The sequence below is a fragment of the Pelobates fuscus genome, chromosome 3 (genome assembly GCF_036172605.1).
Source record: "Pelobates fuscus isolate aPelFus1 chromosome 3, aPelFus1.pri, whole genome shotgun sequence".
Taxonomy (NCBI): domain Eukaryota; kingdom Metazoa; phylum Chordata; class Amphibia; order Anura; family Pelobatidae; genus Pelobates; species Pelobates fuscus.
In genome coordinates this window covers 304,349,889-304,370,154 of record NC_086319.1, presented here as the reverse complement: position 1 = coordinate 304,370,154, position 20,266 = coordinate 304,349,889, and the positions used below count along the sequence as shown (strand labels likewise).

General features: G+C 38.6%; 1 protein-coding gene across 1 annotated transcript in view; it reads left to right on the top strand.

Annotated features, from left to right (window-relative positions):
* ARRDC4 (arrestin domain containing 4) overlaps window positions 1–19,518 on the top strand; it is a 28,625-nt gene extending 9,107 nt beyond the window's left edge. The window contains exons 2-8 of the mRNA XM_063448859.1: window positions 9,897–9,963; window positions 14,072–14,219; window positions 15,440–15,542; window positions 16,749–17,005; window positions 17,901–18,063; window positions 18,224–18,378; window positions 19,349–19,518. Of these exons, the coding sequence (XP_063304929.1) occupies window positions 9,897–9,963; window positions 14,072–14,219; window positions 15,440–15,542; window positions 16,749–17,005; window positions 17,901–18,063; window positions 18,224–18,378; window positions 19,349–19,411 (956 nt within the window). The 3' untranslated portion in view covers window positions 19,412–19,518. The remainder of the gene's footprint in view (window positions 1–9,896; window positions 9,964–14,071; window positions 14,220–15,439; window positions 15,543–16,748; window positions 17,006–17,900; window positions 18,064–18,223; window positions 18,379–19,348) is intronic.
* The last annotated feature ends 748 nt before the right edge of the window (window positions 19,519–20,266 follow it).

The window sequence follows — 20,266 nt, the reverse complement described above, 5'->3', positions numbered from 1 at the left end:
CCCCAATTTAACACACTGGCCCCCTCCCACCCTCAAATTAATACAGTGCCTCCCTCCCTCCCCCAAATTAATACAGTGCCCTCTCCCTCAAATTAATAGAGGGATGGAGAGGGCACTGTATTAATTTGGGGGAGGGAGGGGACCAGTGTGTTAAAGTGGGGGGGAGGGCAGTGGTGATGGTGGGGGAGGGGAGGTCAGTGTATTCATTTAAGAGAGGGAAGGTCCAGTGTATTAACCCGGGGGAGGGAGGGGCCAGTGTATTAATTTGGGGGAGGGAGGAGGCCAGTGTATTAATTTGGGGGAGGGAGGGGACCAGTGTGTTAAAGTGGGGGGAGGGCAGTGGTGATGGTGGGGCAGGGGAGGTCAGTGTATTCATTTAAGAGAGGGGAGGGGCCAGTGTATTAATTTGGGAAGTGGATTTGTGAAAGGATGTATTAGAGTGGTGGGGGCAGTGTGTTAAATTGGGGGAGGGCAGTGTATTAAAGTGGAGTGGGAGCAGTCTATTCAATTAGAGTGGAGGGAGGATGGGCAGTGTATTAGATTAAGGGGCAATATATTAGACTGGGTGAAGTGGGCAGTGTATGGTGGAGGGTGAAGGGGGCAGTGTGTTGGATTTGGAGGCAATGTATTAGAGTGGGAGGAGGGGCAGTGTGTTAGATTGGGTCTGCATGGAGGCACTAAACACCCCCCATGGAGATGCTGATTGGCCACGCAGCGTTTTGCCACACATGCACAATAGCTTCCCAATGCTTTCCTGTGGGAAAGCATTGGATTGGCTGAGATCATCAAGTTTGATTATATCAGCCAAAGTGAAGAACACACTCATAGAACATCAAAATCAACAAGAGAACGTAATTTTTTTTTTCAGCTGTGCAACAGCTTACATTCACCATTTCAGTCCTATTACCAAACTTTTCTTAATTTGTCAAGGTTGTTGGACTGAAACGTTGTGTAACCCCTTAAGACCGGCTCTAAAAGCCGCCGGGCGTAATTGTACGCCCTCCGTTTTTTTTTTTTACTTACCCGGTCGCCGGCGATCGCGGTTGGGGGGACTCCAAGGGAGCCCCCTCACGGCACGTCCGTCCTCTTCAGCCCCCCCAGGCCATGTGAGCGTGAGGTCCTTGCGAGGACCTCACAATCACATAGCCGGTATAGCTGGCTGCAGCAATGCCAGCAGGGGGACTGCCTGTAATGACAGGTAGTGCCCCTGCTGGCTGGAAATAAAATAAAAATAATTAAAATAAGTGTAAAAAATAAAAAAAAAATTATTTCCTGACCAATTCTACATGGCAGCATTTACTCTTTTTTCCTGTCCGGGTAGCTCCTCCCCTCACAGCAGAAAGGACAGGAAACAGAACTCTGAAACTGGTATATATAGATCCTCCCCCTACCCATCAGGCAGTCTTTTTTCCTGTCCTTCACAAGCAGTTTGGAAGGAGTCTGCTTATGCAGGCCAAGGTTTTCTTTTATGCTCACCAGGCTATATTTTTGTAGCCATGCCAGGGTTCAGCCTCTAAGCCCTGAAGACCCAGCAATACGCACTAAGATGAAAAGCTGCTACCCTGGGTACCCCCTTTAGTGACCGGGGGTTGGACCCAAACTCTCCCTGAAGGGGATGAAAATGGTCCACTGCATGCCAGGGTTCAGCCTCTTATCCCTGAGGAACCAGCAACAGGCCAGCTTGGGTACCCCCTAAAGGGATGTAAAGCCCAGCAAACAGCATACCGGTAAGAGTTTCCAGCCTGGGTACTTGCTTCAGCATCCAGGGGTCTGTCCTATCTCTCTTGGAAGTAATGACAGTTGTCCACTGCATATATGAGGCCCAGTTGAGTCTAAGCCTTTATCCCTGAAGACCCAGCAAACGGTACATGTGTAGGAGTTACCAGCCTGGGTACCTCCTTCAGCAATCAGGAGTCTAACCCATAACTCTCCCTGAAGGGTTGACAGCGGTACACTGCTTACATGAGGCCCAACAGAGTTGTGACTGCCGGGGTATACCTATTATTTGTGTTCCACCTTGTATGGTGATGATGAATGGCATATGGGGTACAGATGGAAGCCTATAGTTTAAACAGTTTAGGCTGTCAGTTGTTTAAATCCCCATTTTTTTTCCGCTGAAACTCAGTCCTGCAACGGTTCAGGTGAGTGCATTAGTAGTTTGGATTAAAACTAGTATAGGCACCTGGGTCTCTGTTCTTTCAGTCCCTCCCAGCTGCTTATTTTAGGCTTCCTTCTAACAAATAGGTCACATTTAGGAGATTTGTGTGGTGAGCATTTTAGGTAAGTTTATATTGTTTGGTGCAGGTATATGTACCCAAAAGAGTGCTGATGATACAAGTATGCATTGGGCAAAGTAGTGCTGATAATGCAAAAAGAGTGCTGATAATACAAGGAGGCATTGTGCAAAGGAGTGCTGATAATGCAATGAGACGCTATGAAAGAGTGCTAATAATGGATATCCTGGCTGTACAAAGTCTGCTGGAATGCCACAGCCTGGGGTCAGAGGAATATCCAAGGTAAGAGAACCTTCCTGGGTGTCTGTTTGAAGTACACATATGTATATGACAGGTTTTGAAAAACCTAGCTCCAAGGCCACACACACACTTGTTTCTATCAAGGTATGTGGCATTGATTGCTGTTATCTGTGCATTATCACAAATAAGCAGGCTTTTGCAGACATTGGAAGAATATGCTGCACAGGAGACCACCGGGCCTCAGTATCTGTACATGAACTGGTGGTGATCCAGCATCGGTATATATCCACTATATGCTCTATGTATGAGTTACTGTGAGGACACTGCCTCAGTATATTTATCCACTATATGCTCTATGTATGAGTTACTGTGAGGACACTGCCTCAGTATATTTATCCACTATATGCTCTATGTATGAGTTACTGTGAGGACACTGCCTCAGTATATTTATCCACTATATGCTCTATGTATGAGTTACTGTGAGGACACTCTCAGTATATTTATCCACTATATGCTCTATGTATGAGTTACTGTGAGGACACTCTCAGTATATTTATCCACTATATGCTCTCTATAGGAGTTACTATGAGAACACAGCCTCAGTGTATGTATCCACTATATGCTCTATGTATGAGTTACTATGAGAACACGGCCTCAGTGTATGTATCCTCTATATGCTCTATGTATGAGTTACCATTAGAACACAGCCTAAGTATATGTATCCTCTATATGCTCTATGTATGAGTTACTATTAGAACACAGCCTAAGTGTATGTATCCACTATATGCTCTATGTATGAGTTACTGTGTGTACACAGCCTCAGTATAGGCGCGGCATCAGTGTATGTATCCACTATATGCTCTATGTCAGGGGTAGGCGGCCTTCGGCGCTCCGGGTGTTGTGGACTGCATCCCCCATAGTGCTCTTACACCCATAATGCTGGCTGAGCATCGTGGAGGGTGTGGTCCGGGATGGCTGGGGTGCCGAGGGTTGCCTATGCCTGCTCTATGTGTTAGTTGCTGTGCGAGCACAGCCTAGGTATATGTACCCACTATAGGCTCTGTGTGAGTTACTATAAAGATGCTCTGTGTGTGAGTTGCTGTGGGGACACAGTCTTAGTATTTGTACCCACTATATTGGCTGTGTATGAGTTGATCTGAAGACTCTGCCTCAGTGTGTGTTCTTTATATGCTCTAAGTCGCTGTGAAAACTCAGCCTCAGTGTATGTCCTCTACATGCTCTATATGAGACATTGCTTCAGTGTATCTGTTCCCTATGTGATTGATGTATTAGTGGAAACACAATATGTGTGATTGATAAAGGGCACATCCGCTATATGAATCCAAGCTAATACTGGTTCTATGTCGGTTGTGAGTCGCAACCTCAGTATATATGACTGGTGTAATATGTGCATGAAGTTCGGTTAGAACACAGCCTCAATTTAGCTCATTCATATAATCTTAATATGTGTACAGGCATAGTGTCACTGTATATAGCAGAGGTAGGCTATGTATGATTTCTGTTTAAACAGACTCCGTATATGTAACTGATATATCTGTGCATAAGGTGCTGTTAGTAATTCTCACAATGTATGTGATTCATATAATCTGTATGCAGGTTGGTATTATTATATAACCCCAATTTATATACGGCATTGGTAGATTTAGTACATACGAATGATCTAAGGTCTGTTTTGCGCTGAAATGTAGCACTGCCCAGTTCTAGCAAATACTAATGCACTAGTAACTGGATAAGTAATTATTGCCTACTGTGGATTTTCTATTTCAATTTTTTAAATGAAGTAAATAAGGGAACACACTGCTGTTGGCTTTGTATTAGATTCCTTCTCCCACAGGTGTTTCAGGATAAGCAATTAACACATTTTTATCACTTCAGGTAGAGTGCAGGTGTTACTGAACCTGTCTGAGTGCCTCTCCCAGGAGAGGAGACCTGATTTTCCAAAATTAAGCATGGTACTGTTTCACAGAATCAATGTTAATTATTTTTGGTTTTTTTGTGGGTGCACATCTATGTAATTATTCATGAGACAATAGATTTTCTATTACCAGGTATCCTCTCCTCTCTGTCCAAGATAGGGAATGTTTTTTTTAATTGGTGACAGTGTTTTACCTTTAGATATATGCTGATTACTAATTCACAGCTAAGTAGATCATACTAGTTGCAAGAGTACAAATTGGGCTAATAATTGATCTCACAAGTAGGTAACGCTGAAGCCATTACCTGATTTAAAAGCTGTTAATATTGTTTTTTTCTCTCACCTGGTCATAACCTTTTAGTCTTTAAATTTGAATTCATTTCCTTAAAGCATAAATCTTATTATCTTTTATCCCTTGGGGTCCTGAAAGATTGGCAATCCCTTTCGTATATGTCAGGAGTGTCATGCTTCTGGTTCTTAATGTGTTAATGATCAGAATCTTCTGACCAATTCCCCTGTTGTGAAGGGGAACATTATAAATTCCTTTCTGCAATAATGGTATTATTTTAGGCTCATATGCTCATGTAACTTTGATGCTGTGGATTGCACGTATTTTAAGGTCTTTCCAGTCCCCAGTCCTTCCTACCAGGTTTTCTATTTTAGGTAAAAATTCACCTGCTACCTGAACAATAGTGGAAATCCCTAAACAGGTTCTGTAATTGCGACCAACCTGTGGATTATATGTTTGGATTGGGGTTGATATCTTGCAGATATAACAAGCTGCTTATTATCACCATAGGCTCTGCCATAAGTCCTTCTTCACTGTCTGAGGATAAGGTAAGAGGAAGTATGTGGTTGTTCTCCTAGGGATAATTAAATGTCTTCTACTGCCCTGCTTATTGTGTGTCTGTTGCCACAATGTATAATGTGCCTCTGGTTACCACCTTCCCATCAGTATCTTGCCTAATATGTGTGTGTATATTTTCTATTACCATGTATATCTTGCTTATGTTCCACAACAGTCTCTAGTAAATGTGATTAAACTGTTTGGCATAACCTGTACTATTTTACAAATATAGGTACTGACATGGTTAGCCTCCTTATTGATTATTAGTTGCCACAAATTCTATGGTTCATACCGATATTTCTTTATTTTCCTCAACTAATCTGTATATGGTTCTTCTTGCCTTTTGCCTAGTAATGTGGTTAGTTTATCTCCTGTGGCTGATCATTGCTGTATCAATTCGTCCACTGTGTGAGGTTGTGAATCTGAATTTAGCAACATCGGGTAATTGTTGCAGTGTTTTAATGACCGACTCTTATTTATCTACTAGGCTCTGCCCCTTTCTGACAGGCAGGTATTGATTTGTTCCTGTTGCTTCAGGTAAGTAGTTCACAAGGCAAGAGGAAGCGGTGTGAATCGTCTTTATTAAATACATCCAGAAAGTAGTAAGATTCTCAGTGTTATTCTCCCCATGTTTAATAGCATGGGGTCTCCGTTCTCATCCAACATTTATCTGCGTGTTACAGTATGATCACTGGAAGTTATGCCTTTGTTGAGGTTTTGATTTGATGATATCAATTCGGTTTTATATCAGTAACATTTTTCTTCTCTAGTTTATGCTTTTATGGCCTTAATTCCTATCTGACTCTATATCTATTCAGGATATTTCTGGTATTGAATGCCAGGAGGTTGCTGACCTTGCAGCCTCTAGGGGAAATTTGTCTTGTCTGAGCAGATTTTTATGACAATTTCCTATTGATTCTTGTTTGGCTTTGTAAAGTCTTCTACGATTTATACAGCTCAATACTGGTTTTATAGCTATTGGCTGTTTTTGAACTCTGTCCCTCCCTCTATGTATTGCTTGGGTATTCCCCCAAGAGTAAATGCTGCCATGTAGAATTGGTCAGGAAAATGGAAAATTCCTTCATACTTACCGTAATTTTCATTTCCTGATAATTATACATGGCAGCATTACGGTCCCACCCATATACTATAGGAGGTGAAGCTAGTTACAAAGACTGCCTGATGGGTAGGGGGAGGATCTATATATACCAGTTTCAGAGTTCTGTTTCCTGTCCTTTCTGCTGTGAGGGGAGGAGCTACCCGGACAGGAAAAAAGAGTAAATGCTGCCATGTATAATTATCAGGAAATGAAAATTACGGTAAGTATGAAGGAATTTTCCATTATTCTTAGAATATATATAAATATACATATACACACACACATACACTGTCTAGGTGTATTTTACTATTTATTTATATATATATATATATATATATATATATTATCAAATTACACGTAGACTGATACTGATTAAATATATATATAATTATTGTTATATATATATATATATATATATATATATATATATATATATATATATATATTTATATTAATATAAAAAATAAATATGTAAATACGTAAAAAAATAATTAAAAAGAAATGATTAAAAAATATATAGATGTGTGTTATTTCGTTCTAACTGTATTGTGATATTAATATATATTTATATCAAAATACACGTAGAACAAAATAATATATATATATCTAATATACATAAATATATACGTATATATCACTATATATATATATATATATATATATATATATATATATATATATATATATATTATATATATATATATCCACATATGTGTGTATATGTATAATATATATATATATATATATATATATATATATATATATATATATATATATATATATATATATGGTATATAAATTCTACACAGATATTTATGTAATATTTTTACATAATTAGGTATCCTAATTAATTACAATTAGTGGGACCTGCCTGACAACCCATGCCGAAAGTATAGGGAATTTAATTTGCTAGCACTATATTTAACCCTATAACTTTCCAAGACACAATAAAACCTGTACATGGGGGGTACTGTTTTACTCGGGAGACTTTGCTGAACACAAATATTAGTGTTTCAAAACAGTAAAATTTATTACAACGATGATATCGCCAGTAAAAGTGACGTTTTTTGCATTTTTTACGCACAAACAGCACTTACACGGTGATATTATTGCTGCAATACTTTTTACTGTTTTGAAACACAAATATTTGTGTTCAGCGAAGTCTCCCGAGTACAACAGTACCCCTCATGCACAGGTTTTATGGTGTGAATGAAAATTACCCCTATGATGGCATACCATTTTGCAATAGTAGACAACCCAAGGTATTGCAAATGGGGTATGTCCAGTCTTTTTTAGTAGCCACTTTTTTAGTAGCCACAGTCACAAACACTGGCCAAAATTGGTTTTTTGCATTTTTCACACACAAACAAATACTAACGCTAACTTTGGCCAGTGTTTGTGACCAAATGGCTACTAAAAAAGACTGGACATTCCCCATTTGCAATACCTTGGGTTGTCTACTATTGCAAATGGTATGCCATTATGGGTGTAAATTTAATTCCTGGGCTACTATACAGTCTCAAAGGCAACGTAACCAATCTGGTGAATTTCAATTTCAAATGTAATGTGCTATATTTGACCCCGTAACTTCCCAAAACACCATAAAACCTGTACATAGGGGGTACTGTTTTACACGTGAGACTTTGCTGAATACAAATATGTGTATTTTATTGCAGTAAAAGCAAACAGTATTATGACATTGACAGTTAAAATGTCATGTAGAACTAAAAAAATTAAATTTCTTATTTTCTCCCATTTTTTTCATATTAAGTTATGTTTCATAGCTAAATATTTGATATTAAATGAAAGCCCTGTTTCCCCTGAATAAAATTATATATAATAAGGGGGGGTGCATTTAATATGAAAGAGGTGAATTACGGTTGGACAGACATATAGCGCAAATGCCAGGTTTTGTTTACGTTTTGTTTTGTTCACAACTTGTACATTTGGCTCAGTCCTTAAGGGGTTAAATGCAAATGCATTTCTTAAAATAAATTTGCTCTTTTGTTTATTTTGAAGCCCTATGAGCACGAGGACGTCCAGTGTCAGTTAGGCAACTTGTTTTATACTCTAAATGTCTAAATAAACATATGTTTCTATGGAAACTGAAGGTTTTTTGCGGCCCATATAAACGTAAAACTTGTTTATTTGGCCCGTCTTAGCCTTTGAGTTTGACATGCAAAAAGCCTGAAGGGAATGGTTATATTTACCAGAACAAATACAATAAGCTGTAGTTATTCTGGTTACTATAGTGTCCCTTTAAAAGGACCAAACTTCTGGAATAAAAGGGAATAATGACATGTCACACATGTCATGTGTCCTTAAGGGGTTAAACTAACTGTTTAGGTGGCAGACCCCCTTTATTCCCCTTAAAAATGTATTTTATTTACCTTTCTACCAGCGCCATGTGGGTCTGCTGGTACCCCGCCATCTGCCTTCTTGGCCCACATCATCAAAATTGAAGATCTCAGTCAATCACAATGCTTTCTCATAGGAAATTATAAGAAGATCTCAGCCAAGGAGGCCAAAAGTCGCCCTGGCCAATCCGCATTTCCTCATAGAGGTGCATTGAATAAATTATCAATTATTATTATAGATATATGTTATAAGCAGGACATGGTCATAATGCAAAGAGATTTGAAAGTGAATTAAAATGCAATATAAATATTGGCAAACCTAACCTGTGGTTATGGTGCTCTGAGTGCCCTGGGCCACACGCTTCTCCCATTGTGTGTATTTGCAAAATTTTAGATTTCTTACCTGGGGTCCATTGTGCGCCACTCGCCATCTCCACAACCTCCTGCTGACAAGCTTCCATTAGCTTCCATTATCTCTCCTGTGCTAAAGCCACATGGTAGGCTAGTTTATTGGCTAAAAGGAGCTCAGACGTCAAACGTCTTGCTCTCTTTCTAGGTCGTGGAGACAGAGTTCAGAACCCAAAGAATCTCTGGTAAGAAGTTCAACCATTCAACAGTGTGCTCTAGTGGTAATGGTGCTTGGAGTGTTCCTTTAACTCTGAAATAGGGATTGAAGAGAGAACTTGGAAGGCACCATGGCAGTCTGTCACCATGTTTTGCATGCTGATGACAGACGTCAACTATGCATAGAATTGACATTAGCCATTCCTGAACTCTGGTTCCGGACAGGTTAATGATACCCTAATGAGACTGCCAGATGTGGAGTCACACTACTAATACACATATTAAACTGTTATATTAGTAAGTGTCCATAACATGTTCTATTATGTCCCTTGTCCACAATGCTCCCTTGTTCAAAACTGTGGTGGATCATCTTGGCTGCACAAAGAGTGTTCTATAGCTAAGAAAACATGATTTTAGGCATTTAATCAATGCTTTTTTTTTTTTTTTTTTTTGTGTGTTATTCACATTCAAAATATGCATTATGTAATCTAAACATTTAATTTAAGTTTCAAAAAATTATGAAACACTAGTGTTTTATCAGCCACAGTTGGCTGTTTTTCTATAAACATAGGTTATGCAATAAGGAAACATGCAATTCACAAATCTTTGCTTGTTTCAGGTGGAGATGAAATTGTCATGTCAACTGGAAAACACAAAATTGAGTTTAATATTCTCCTTCCTACTGGGTAAGGTTGTTGTTAATTAAAGTTGTTGTAGTATAATGCTAAAAAAGTAGGATTTGTTTGAATTTAATGTAACCTAATATTAAATGTTTTAATATCTGACTTAAAACCTGAGAGGCTCTGTGTGACAATAAGCTGGAGATGTCCAAGACCCAGGCACCAGATGACTATGCAGACTGCTTAAAGCTGCTCTGTCACCTTCTGGGGTCTTTGCATATTTTTCAAAAGATCACAGATTGTGACTACCCCGCTTGCAATGCGGTGGTCCGGGGAAACAGGGAAAGGTCATTTTTATTTACCTGGACCTGCCCCTCCAACTTCTTCCATTAGGTCCTCTTCAGCACCTGGCACTTTTTCTCGCATGTGCAAGAGTACTACACTGATGTCTATGGCACATCCCACTCGGATCCTCCAAATAAAAAGCCTTTTTGCCCTGAAAGCTTTACAGGGGTAGTACTGCCTTTTAGTCAAGCATATGATAAAATAGTCCCTAACTCATGATATGACATCTGTTTAGTGAAATTCTTTAAAATATGCTGCTAAGCATAAATTGCTCTATTGTATATAGCTGATGCAGGCCTCCCAACCGTCCCAATTTCATCAGGACAGTCAGAAGTTTCAGGTTGTGTTCTGCTTTGTGTGACACCAAGGAACTGTCACCAACAAACACATCACAAGTGTATCATTAGGCACACTCGCACTATGTTCAGGGCATTCAGACGCCCTGCAATGGGACACTGCTCCCTGCAGGGTCTGCCCTCACTGGGCCAGGCTGGACAGGCAGCCTGGTGTGCATTCCATACAGCCTGATCTGCCAACTCTTTTGGTGGTCCTGCACACTTTTTGCGAGGTCCGCCATTTTTGGGCAATCGTGTCACTGGCCTGCCCTCTTGCCCGTCTCCATCAGTATTTCAATTCACAGGATGCCCTGAGTTGGGAAGTATGCACTAAAAGACATGGTTATGTGCTACAAAATTGAGCAAACCTATAGATATATTACTTTACGTCCAAACAGCTCATTCTACAAAGTTTGCTTTGTAAAACCCATTTTGGTTATTCACAAAAGCCAAACCGTTATTCCAACCATATCTGTACTGATGTTTTAGTAAATTAGGATAAGGTTCAAATACAGTTAAACTGATGTTTGCCTGGATCTATTTTAAATGAATCTCAATACTACATTGAGATCCAATTGAAAAGTGTTCTTCAGCTAAATGTAGTTTCAATTCCGTTCATAATGAAAAACCTGAACCTCGGATACATTTTATTGAGCAGAACTACGCTGAATGGAAGTGACCAAAGTTGACAATTTGGCATTTTGTGAATAGACCCCAAAGAACTGTACGTCACTTTTTGAAAAATGAGTGGCATGACTCAATTTAGCTGACTCTCCATGCTTTCTGTTTACCTTATGTGAATCCTGTTCATTGGCAGTGAGGACTGTGACAAATTAAGTATAATCCCTCCCATGACCACCTGCTTATTATCGTTAATAATTATTAAAAATTTTATTTCTTTTAAAGACCATTACCATTATATTGTTAATAGCCCCCTAAATGTAACAGTATATGACCATCTGTCTTTGTATATAAAAATAAAATTATAATTTTTTCGTGATAATAACAACCATAATAAGTATTATCAATGATGGTCAATGAGCTTCTCTCCCCTGCAGCGAGTGTTGGATGAATATGGACGAATGATGTAGAAGTGTTACTTCTGTGTTCTGTAAGCAGCTGCGGCTGTCCTGATGGTTCTACAGCCGTAGCTCCCAGATCCATGTGTGTTTAGATGGGTTTGCACACAGGGCAGACACAATATATTGGGAATGATTAAAAAGGAGCACATCAAATAACCTGCTTGCAGACACTTCCACACACACCATACTCACCGTTCAAACTCTGGCTGCTTCTTAGGCCATAGATGCTTCAGTCCATAATGAAAATATCTCAGTCAGTTATTTCGGGCCTGGACGCAGACAGAAAAGGCCATGCTCAACTCTTGCCTCACTTATTCAGTACTACCAGCAGATATCCCAACATCACCTTCACTGGTTCACAGAGGAGAAATGGTGTTATGAGGCTGCAGCTGAGAAACCCTACATGCTAGTGGCCCATAAGCAAATGCCCTCATGCCCCCTTCCCTGGCTCTGAAAACCTAGACCAGGGGTAGGCAACCTACGGCACTCAAGGCTGCTAGAGCCAAAACAGGCTCTGTCCCATCAGGAGTCCCAGTGAAACATCAGATATCTGCTAATACGAAAAGGTGGTGAAGGACAATCCTCAATTTATGCATTGCAGCATGTAGAGGAAGTGATCTCAGATCACTTCCTCCCAGCACTTGTGAATGGGAATCCACACTGTAGTAGCACACTGCTGTTGCAGCTCCTGCCCTTGACCTGTGCATGGCCAGCCTGGTCCCCACTGGAACCCAGGGAGGCCAACCACACTGCTAGATACACACAGAAATGCAGAACAACCCTCCCTCATACAAATGATACAAACAGCACACAAACATACACACAATCCGCACAAACGTAACTCACTAACAATCCACATACATGAACCTCACATACAGCCCACACTACCAAGCACACTGTAACGGATCACCTGGCACCCCGACTGGGTACCTCCGTTGAAGGATGATCCTAGCGCTTCCTGAGGGCTCCAAGCACTCTAGCCGACACCATAACCACCGTGGACTCCTTCGGAGAACAGGACAGGAACAAGCTCTTACAAGAACTTAGCAGTGAATATAGCAAGAAAGTATGACAAGCATAGCAATCCCTGTAGCAGATTCCCCCAATAAGACACGGCACTCCAAATTGAGGGTGAAGTAGAACTGATTTACTGGGGCTACCTGCCCGGCTTTTATGCAGGTCTCCCACCTGGTGGACACTCCCCTAGGGGACCAGATGGAAGACTGGGAAACATATTGGACATTGACCAATCACAAGCTTACAATCCCACAATGCATCACAATCCCTCCTCTCTGTCCTGCAGATAATTGGGAAGTAATCCAATTCTCTCCAAGGACCGAGGCAAAACTCCATTAACCACATGGCAGACAAAGGACAATAAAAGACATTAAAATACATACTGTTACATTTATCACATAGAACATACACATTCTACCTATCCCCAGATAGCTTGGATCTGAGCGCACATTGTTACCGAATGGCGCTCAGATCATACATACAGTTCAATCGCCATGGAGCCAAAGTCTTTCACACAGTCTTTCAGTATACGGCTGGGCTCCATGGCATAGCTATCTGGGGTAGCATGGGTTAAACAGTAAATTACCGAGGTCGGCGGCTCAGCGGTGTTCGTGACTTTAACAGTCCACAGAAAGGCACGAACCAGCCTTTCTGCAAGGAAAAAGAACAGTGTTAAACATGGGGCCATAGTCCAGCGGCAGGAGGCGGGCGACCAGACTCCTCCAGTGGCGAGGTTGGTTCTGCCACACACACAATGTGACATATTCACATACACACTTCCACAAGCAGCCCCCATACACCGTCCACATTCATAGGTATCATACACAATACCACAAACTACTCATGAACATATACAATATAATAGCTCATATATGCACAAATACAAAGCAATTACAGTATAAATAACAAGCGAATACGGCAACATACACACCTCAATTTAAAAAAAAATAGGACCAGCACGCTAAGGGACATCACAAAATCCTATTTCGGCACAGTGCTGCTAAAAGGTTGCCTACCCCTGACCTAGACGATCCACTTCTGCATTATATGTCCAAATCAATCCAACCATGAAATCCATTTTTTTTTTTGGGGGGGGGGGGGGGGTTTGTTTCCAAACTTGATTGAAACAGTAGATCAGCCAACAGTTAACCATTGTGAGGCTGTTAAAAAGAAAATGGCTTAATCATGGAAATCTAATTAACATTTCGACATTGCCACCATGTGTGTATTGTGGAAAGTCAGACCTTTTTCTTTTTGTATATTGTTTTGCAATGTGTCTCCTTCTCCCATTTCTAGGGAAAAAAACAGTGTGCATTGTGTTTTATGTCTGATAAACAAGGGTTTACAAATTGAAATCCTGTTATAATTGTGCTTTTTATTGTTTCTGTATTTCAGACATTTGGTTACAACATTTGCTGGTAAATATGGTAAAATCTATTACCAGTTTACGGCAATTTTGGAAAGACCTTCAGTGCCTCTTCAGTGTGTTCACAGAGAGCTTCGTGTTATCAGTCACATCGATGTGAACTCTCCAGCTTTTCTTGTAAGGACAAAGTAACTGAACGAAACTTGTTATTTTTATTATTATTTGTCTTTTTTTTTTCTCTTTTGAAATCCAACACCTTTTATAGATGACTTGATTTCATTTCTATTTACCTTGCTGTAACAAGTACTTCTATCAGTCTTGCATTTTGTATTTGTACTATAATGTATGCAGGTGTTCCAATTTGTTCTATTAGCGGTACATCACGAAACACCATTTACAGAGAAGGCTGCATTTGTAAGGCTTGCTGTCCTAAACGTGAATAATGACAGCTGCAGAAGACATAATTATGTGAGACTTATTATTAATCATTGCAGGTCTGCTATCTAAAGCAGACCATTATATGTCACGTATCCTTCCATTTTTCATCCCATTTTCTAACACTAAGTAAGTGTATGCAGCTGCTACTGAAATCCTTTCAGCTATCATGCCCTAATGGCAAATTTGATCACATTAAAGCATTGAACTCCAATAATCACTGCAAATATATAGTATGGCAGGGAGGATCAGAGCATAAGTAACAACGCTGTGGCGAGATGTGGAGCTAATGAGCGTTATTCTTTTATCTGCACCCATTTTATCAAAATAATATACAATTATACCTTGCACTTTTGTGACAGCTATACAGGAGCCTAATGGTCCAGTATTTAAATATGAATGATATCATCATAGAGAATACGCTGGCAATTGAATCTGATTTTAACAACACCAATTTGACTTAGATTTTGTTTTGGGGGGGGGGGTGGGGGGGGTCGGAATGACAGAATTCTGCAACTTCCCAAAGTCTAGGAGTTTTAGGCAGAAAGGAATGCCAAGAGCCTCTTCACATCACATTAACCCTGTCAGAGTACACACTTGTACTGGGTGTAAAATATTTCTGAATTAAACTTCAAGCATATTTAGATTATCTTTACTAACGAAGAAAGATAGTATATTGTATGTAGTTTGTTTTTGCTGGGTGCGCACAATATATTCTATCCAATATAATGTGGAAATTATGCAGTTTATGGTCAGCATTTGTGACTTGGATATTTACAGATATTATCTAATAAATAAATAAATATATATATATATATAATCATTATAGATGAAAATCTTATTTTTATGTAGCTCCAAACATTTTCGATACATTTACTGTGATCTTTTACTATGTGCGTTTGCTGTGTGTATGCATACAATCAGTAAACAGTATTGATTTTGATACAAAACTGTATTTCTAGGCTCCAGTGCGCAGATCCAAAGAACAAATGGTTGGTTGTTGGATCTTAACATCGGGTCCAATCGCTTTAAGTGCCAAAATTGGAAGACTGGGATATTGTAATGGTAGGTGTAGGTTGCTAGGAGTAAAACGTTCTTTCTTGTATTCTGAAAAGCAAAAACGTCTTCATACTTACTGCAATGCTTCTTACCTAGCTATTCCATGGCAGCATTACACTTGGGTTGCCGCTCCTCCCTCAGCTACTTAGCACTCACTACTTACTGTATAGTAAGGAAAGTAACTTCTTGTAAAAGTATATTGTGTTTATTTATTGGGTGGTGGTGCCTTTTTTTTCTATGTATACCCTTTGAAAGCTTCCAAAAATAATCACACCTTCCAACATTTCAACTAGACAAAGGTAGTGAGTGGGGGTATGGTCAGAGGCAGGGCTGTTCTGAGAAAATGTAGGTGACTTACTGATAACGATTTATGCAACTAAAAGGTAATTTAGAACCAGAACAATGTATTGTATTTACTCAGACTGATTTCTAAGAACATTTATTGTATTTAAAGACACATTACTGTGACTATTAGTGCTGTGGAGCTCTGTTATACACATTTAGACACCCTATCAATATGGAGCTCCTAGAAAAGAGGGACACTTGGGAGGTACAACATATTTTTAGTATGTGATACAAAACTACTGTAATATAGTTGGTAAACATTGGAGGCAAACTATTTTTATTATCAACTTGGCTATGTTTGTGTATATTTATGTTATGCATTGGTTAACAGTGGTGTATGGAATTTGAGCCATGCATTTTTAGAATTCTCTTTTTGATTAGTATTATTTTTAAAGCGCCAACAAATTCCACAGAGCTGTGCAATAGGTGTTCTAACAGACAAGAGTTGGACACACAGGAACAGAGGGCAGTTGAATACAGAATCTGTGACGTTTAACTGAAATATAGCTGTGTGAATTGGAGCTGTTGTTTTTGAGCTTTATATTTAGCTGTGGAAGTTCCAGTGCCATGTGTATCAAGAGAACATATATGACAAATACAGCATCTGCCCAATTCAACTAATTTAAAGTTGTGTGGATTGTTCTGAGTTTCCGTGCAATGTGTGAGCAAAAGAAGAGTTATGATTACTTGGAGCTTAAGGTAAAAATTGGTTCCATGTAAACATGTTCTATTAAAGTTGTATAACATGGTTCTATAAAAACATGTTAATGTGAGAAGATAAGAAAGTCAACAGTAATTTTAATGATTTTATGTATTTAAAAAAAAAATGTAACCATACATCACTTATCTCCAAAACGTTATTTTTAGGAGAAGCTATTCCAATTTATGCAGAGATTGAAAATGGTTCATCTCGCTTGGTGGTCCCTAATGCTGCCATTTACCAAACTCAAAAATTCTTCAACAATGGCAAGTCAAGGACATTTCGGCAAATGGTAGCCAGTGTTAGAGGGAACCACATTGCTTCTGGAAGTACAGAACTATGGAATGGAAAAATGCTTAAAATTCCACCTGTCACTCCTTCAATTCTAAACTGCAGCATTATCCGAGTGGAATATTCTCTAGCAGTGAGTATGTTACTTAATATAAGAAGTAAAATAGTGGCTATCAGTATTTATGATATAGTAACAAAATGTTATTTCTGATTACTGAACTTGCGTTGTTCGTCTAGTACAATATTATTATTATTGGTATTTATATAGCGACAGCTTATTCCGCAGCGCTTTACATTAAAAGGGGAATTTAACAAATGAGACAATAATGAAATGTTACAGGAACAATAGATAGATGAGGACCCTGCTCAAACGAGCATACAGCCTAGAGTCTACATGCAATAAATGAGACTCTCTATGTAAAATTAGCACAATATTGCAATAGTAAAATTTAGTGATGATAAAGACTAATAAAACTGTATATGCCAAATTCCTTATCCGTGAGTTAATTATTTTATAAGAGGCACTTTCTTGTTCATGCTGGATAGTGTCCAATCATTTTCTTCACAAAAAGCATTATGCATACGTTTAGAACATATGGACCATATACAAATAGATATGGCTAAAAAAAAAATATATATATATAAATATATATATATATATATATATATATATATATATATATATATATATTTTTTTTTTTTTTTTTTTTACTGGATCTATTAGAAGTTTGTAGGATTTAAAATAAAGTATTCACACTGTGATGGGAGGTATCCTCTGATGCAGACAAGTCTCCAGGTTTGGAAGATATGTTGCCTTATCCTGTGGAGGTTTGGTTTCCATTTTCTTTGTCTAATCTCACATTGGTGGCTGCTTGGCTGTAGCAGGAAATAAACAGAGCTGGAGAGAAGAACTATGATAATGAACAGATATTTTTCAGGAAGTTTTGAGGGAGGTTGTTTGAGTGGTTTTGATGCTTAGGCTGATCCGTTGAGTCTTATGGTTGGTGGATTTTTCTTTCCTTTTGTAGGTGTATATTAATATTCCTGGTACCAAGAGGCTGATGGTAGAACTGCCTTTAGTTGTTGGTACAATCCCTTTCAATGGGTTTACCTATAGAAACTCAAGTGTTGCCAGCCAGTTTCCTGTCGACATGAGCTGGCTTGCCATGACACTGCCAGATCAACCAGAAGGTAGGAAAGCGTCCGATGTCTTTCTCTGTAAAAATGAAATTCTATTCTATGTTCTACTTTAAAGGGTAACCTTGTGAAGCGTAAATAAGAATGAAAGCAGCTGTTTACAGACTATTGACATAAATAGGTCATGTTGTCTTGGTTTTATTGTCTCTTCCAGCACCACCAAACTATGCAGACATAATGACTGAGGAAGATCTTTCCAGAAACGCAACCTGTAGGACAACATTTGATGACTTGGCAAACCCGTTTCAAAGCCCCCCATTTTTTGCAATGCAGGAGTTCCTGTTCCAGCCTCCACCCCTGTATTCTGAGGTAAATGGCACCCTCTAATTTAGGATATATAGTTGCACTTTGTTTGCATTTACATATCCTCTGTTTGCAACATTTAAATTATCTTGTGAACTTTTGAGCAGCAGGCAAACTTTCTCATAACTGAAAGAATAAAAGGCCTAGAGAGAAAATAAAATTAGGGTAATAGGTGTACCTATAGCACAGGGAAGGCATAGGCAGGTTATGTAATTAGCAAATAACTTTTAAGAACCGAGTCGCCTCCAAAGAAAGGAAAAAGCTCCTCAATCCATGTGGCTTAAGGAAAAATTGCCTTTATGCAAATTTCACATCACAGCTGGGACATCCACGGGAGGAGCATAAGATTAACTCTGACTTGTTTCGTGCCTTTACTGCCACTTCATTAAAGATGACTTTGACGAAGTGCCATCAAAGGCATGAAATGCATCAGGGTTGATCTTATGTTTCTCCCTTTGTTAAAGTATAAGTGTCAATGATGTGATAATATTTTATCTCCATTGTTTCCATTTTGCTGTAATCCAGCAAGGTTAAAGTACACAAAGGGCACCATAACAATTTAATCTTGTTTTAGTTGATGCATTCCGCCTATCACTAGAGCATGTTCACTATCTGGACCACTTTGTGGGTTAAACCGTTTAAGTTTCACCCCTTAAGAAAAGACAGTCAGTATCTCCAGATACAATAACAACTCAATTGAGATAAATTGTTTTGATGCCTGGAGTGTTCCTTTAAGCAGCTGCAATGACCGGACAATCCAATATGGCACCAGCTCTACTTGCTGTCCAGGGTTATATGGTGGGGCAACATTCCCATCAAAAGAATAGACTCTTTTTAATAAATTACTATTATTTGTAAAGGATTACTGTAAGCTGTTGCTATGATTGCTATATATCAGGTCTTGTGGTTGTTTCTAATATATTGACCAGGCTCTACTATAAATGTGTTTGAATAAATATGCATTTTCTATACATAGGTTGATCTACATCCCTGCCCCACAATGGAAAGACAAGTTGCCTCATTTACATTAGAAGAGTGACAACTGAAAAAAATGTTTCTTCATCTGCACATTTATCCACTGGAAATATGTTTTTATAAATGTGTGGTTTCATAAGGTGCCTGTACAGAAGACGTGTCCATAAAAACTCTCTGTGAAAAGGGAAAAAATAAATAAAAATAATATATATATATATATATATATATATATATATATATATATATATATATATATATATATATATATATATATATATATATATATATATATATATATATATATATATATATATATAAAATCTATAGCGCAGGGGAATAAAAACAGGTTATTCACAAAAGTGAATTTCAAATTTAAGAAGAAAATAGCCAAATTGGAAAAAATCACTAAGCCTGCATTGCTGGCAGTTCAGCTGTTTTGGCCTTAAGTTTTTTAATTTACTTTACTTTGAATTATCACTTTATTGAATAACCCTGAACAAAGCAAGCAAGCATGAAGTTTATAGTTTTTTTTTTTTTTTGTTTTTTTTTCTAAAATGTTGAAATAAGCTGATTTATTTTATTTGTTTTTATTTTATGTGTGTACTTTATTACTTTGCTATTGAAATGGAGAACAATGCTAAGTGAATGTCTCCACAAAGCACCTTTCCGTAGACAAAAATGCCAAATGCAGTCTACTTTAGCACAGCTGTGGAAGACTCCAAGTAACATAATCACTACATCTTACAGTAGTAGTTATTGTTCTGGGAATACCCTATTTCCCACCAAATGTTATTAATAAAAAATGTTTTAGAATTGTTTGACTTCTTACCTGGGATCTTGCAGGCACTGCTCTCTGCAGCCTCCAAGAGAGCAGTCCAGGGTTTAGCTCAGGAGGGCTAACAGAAGCTCCTAGTTGTAC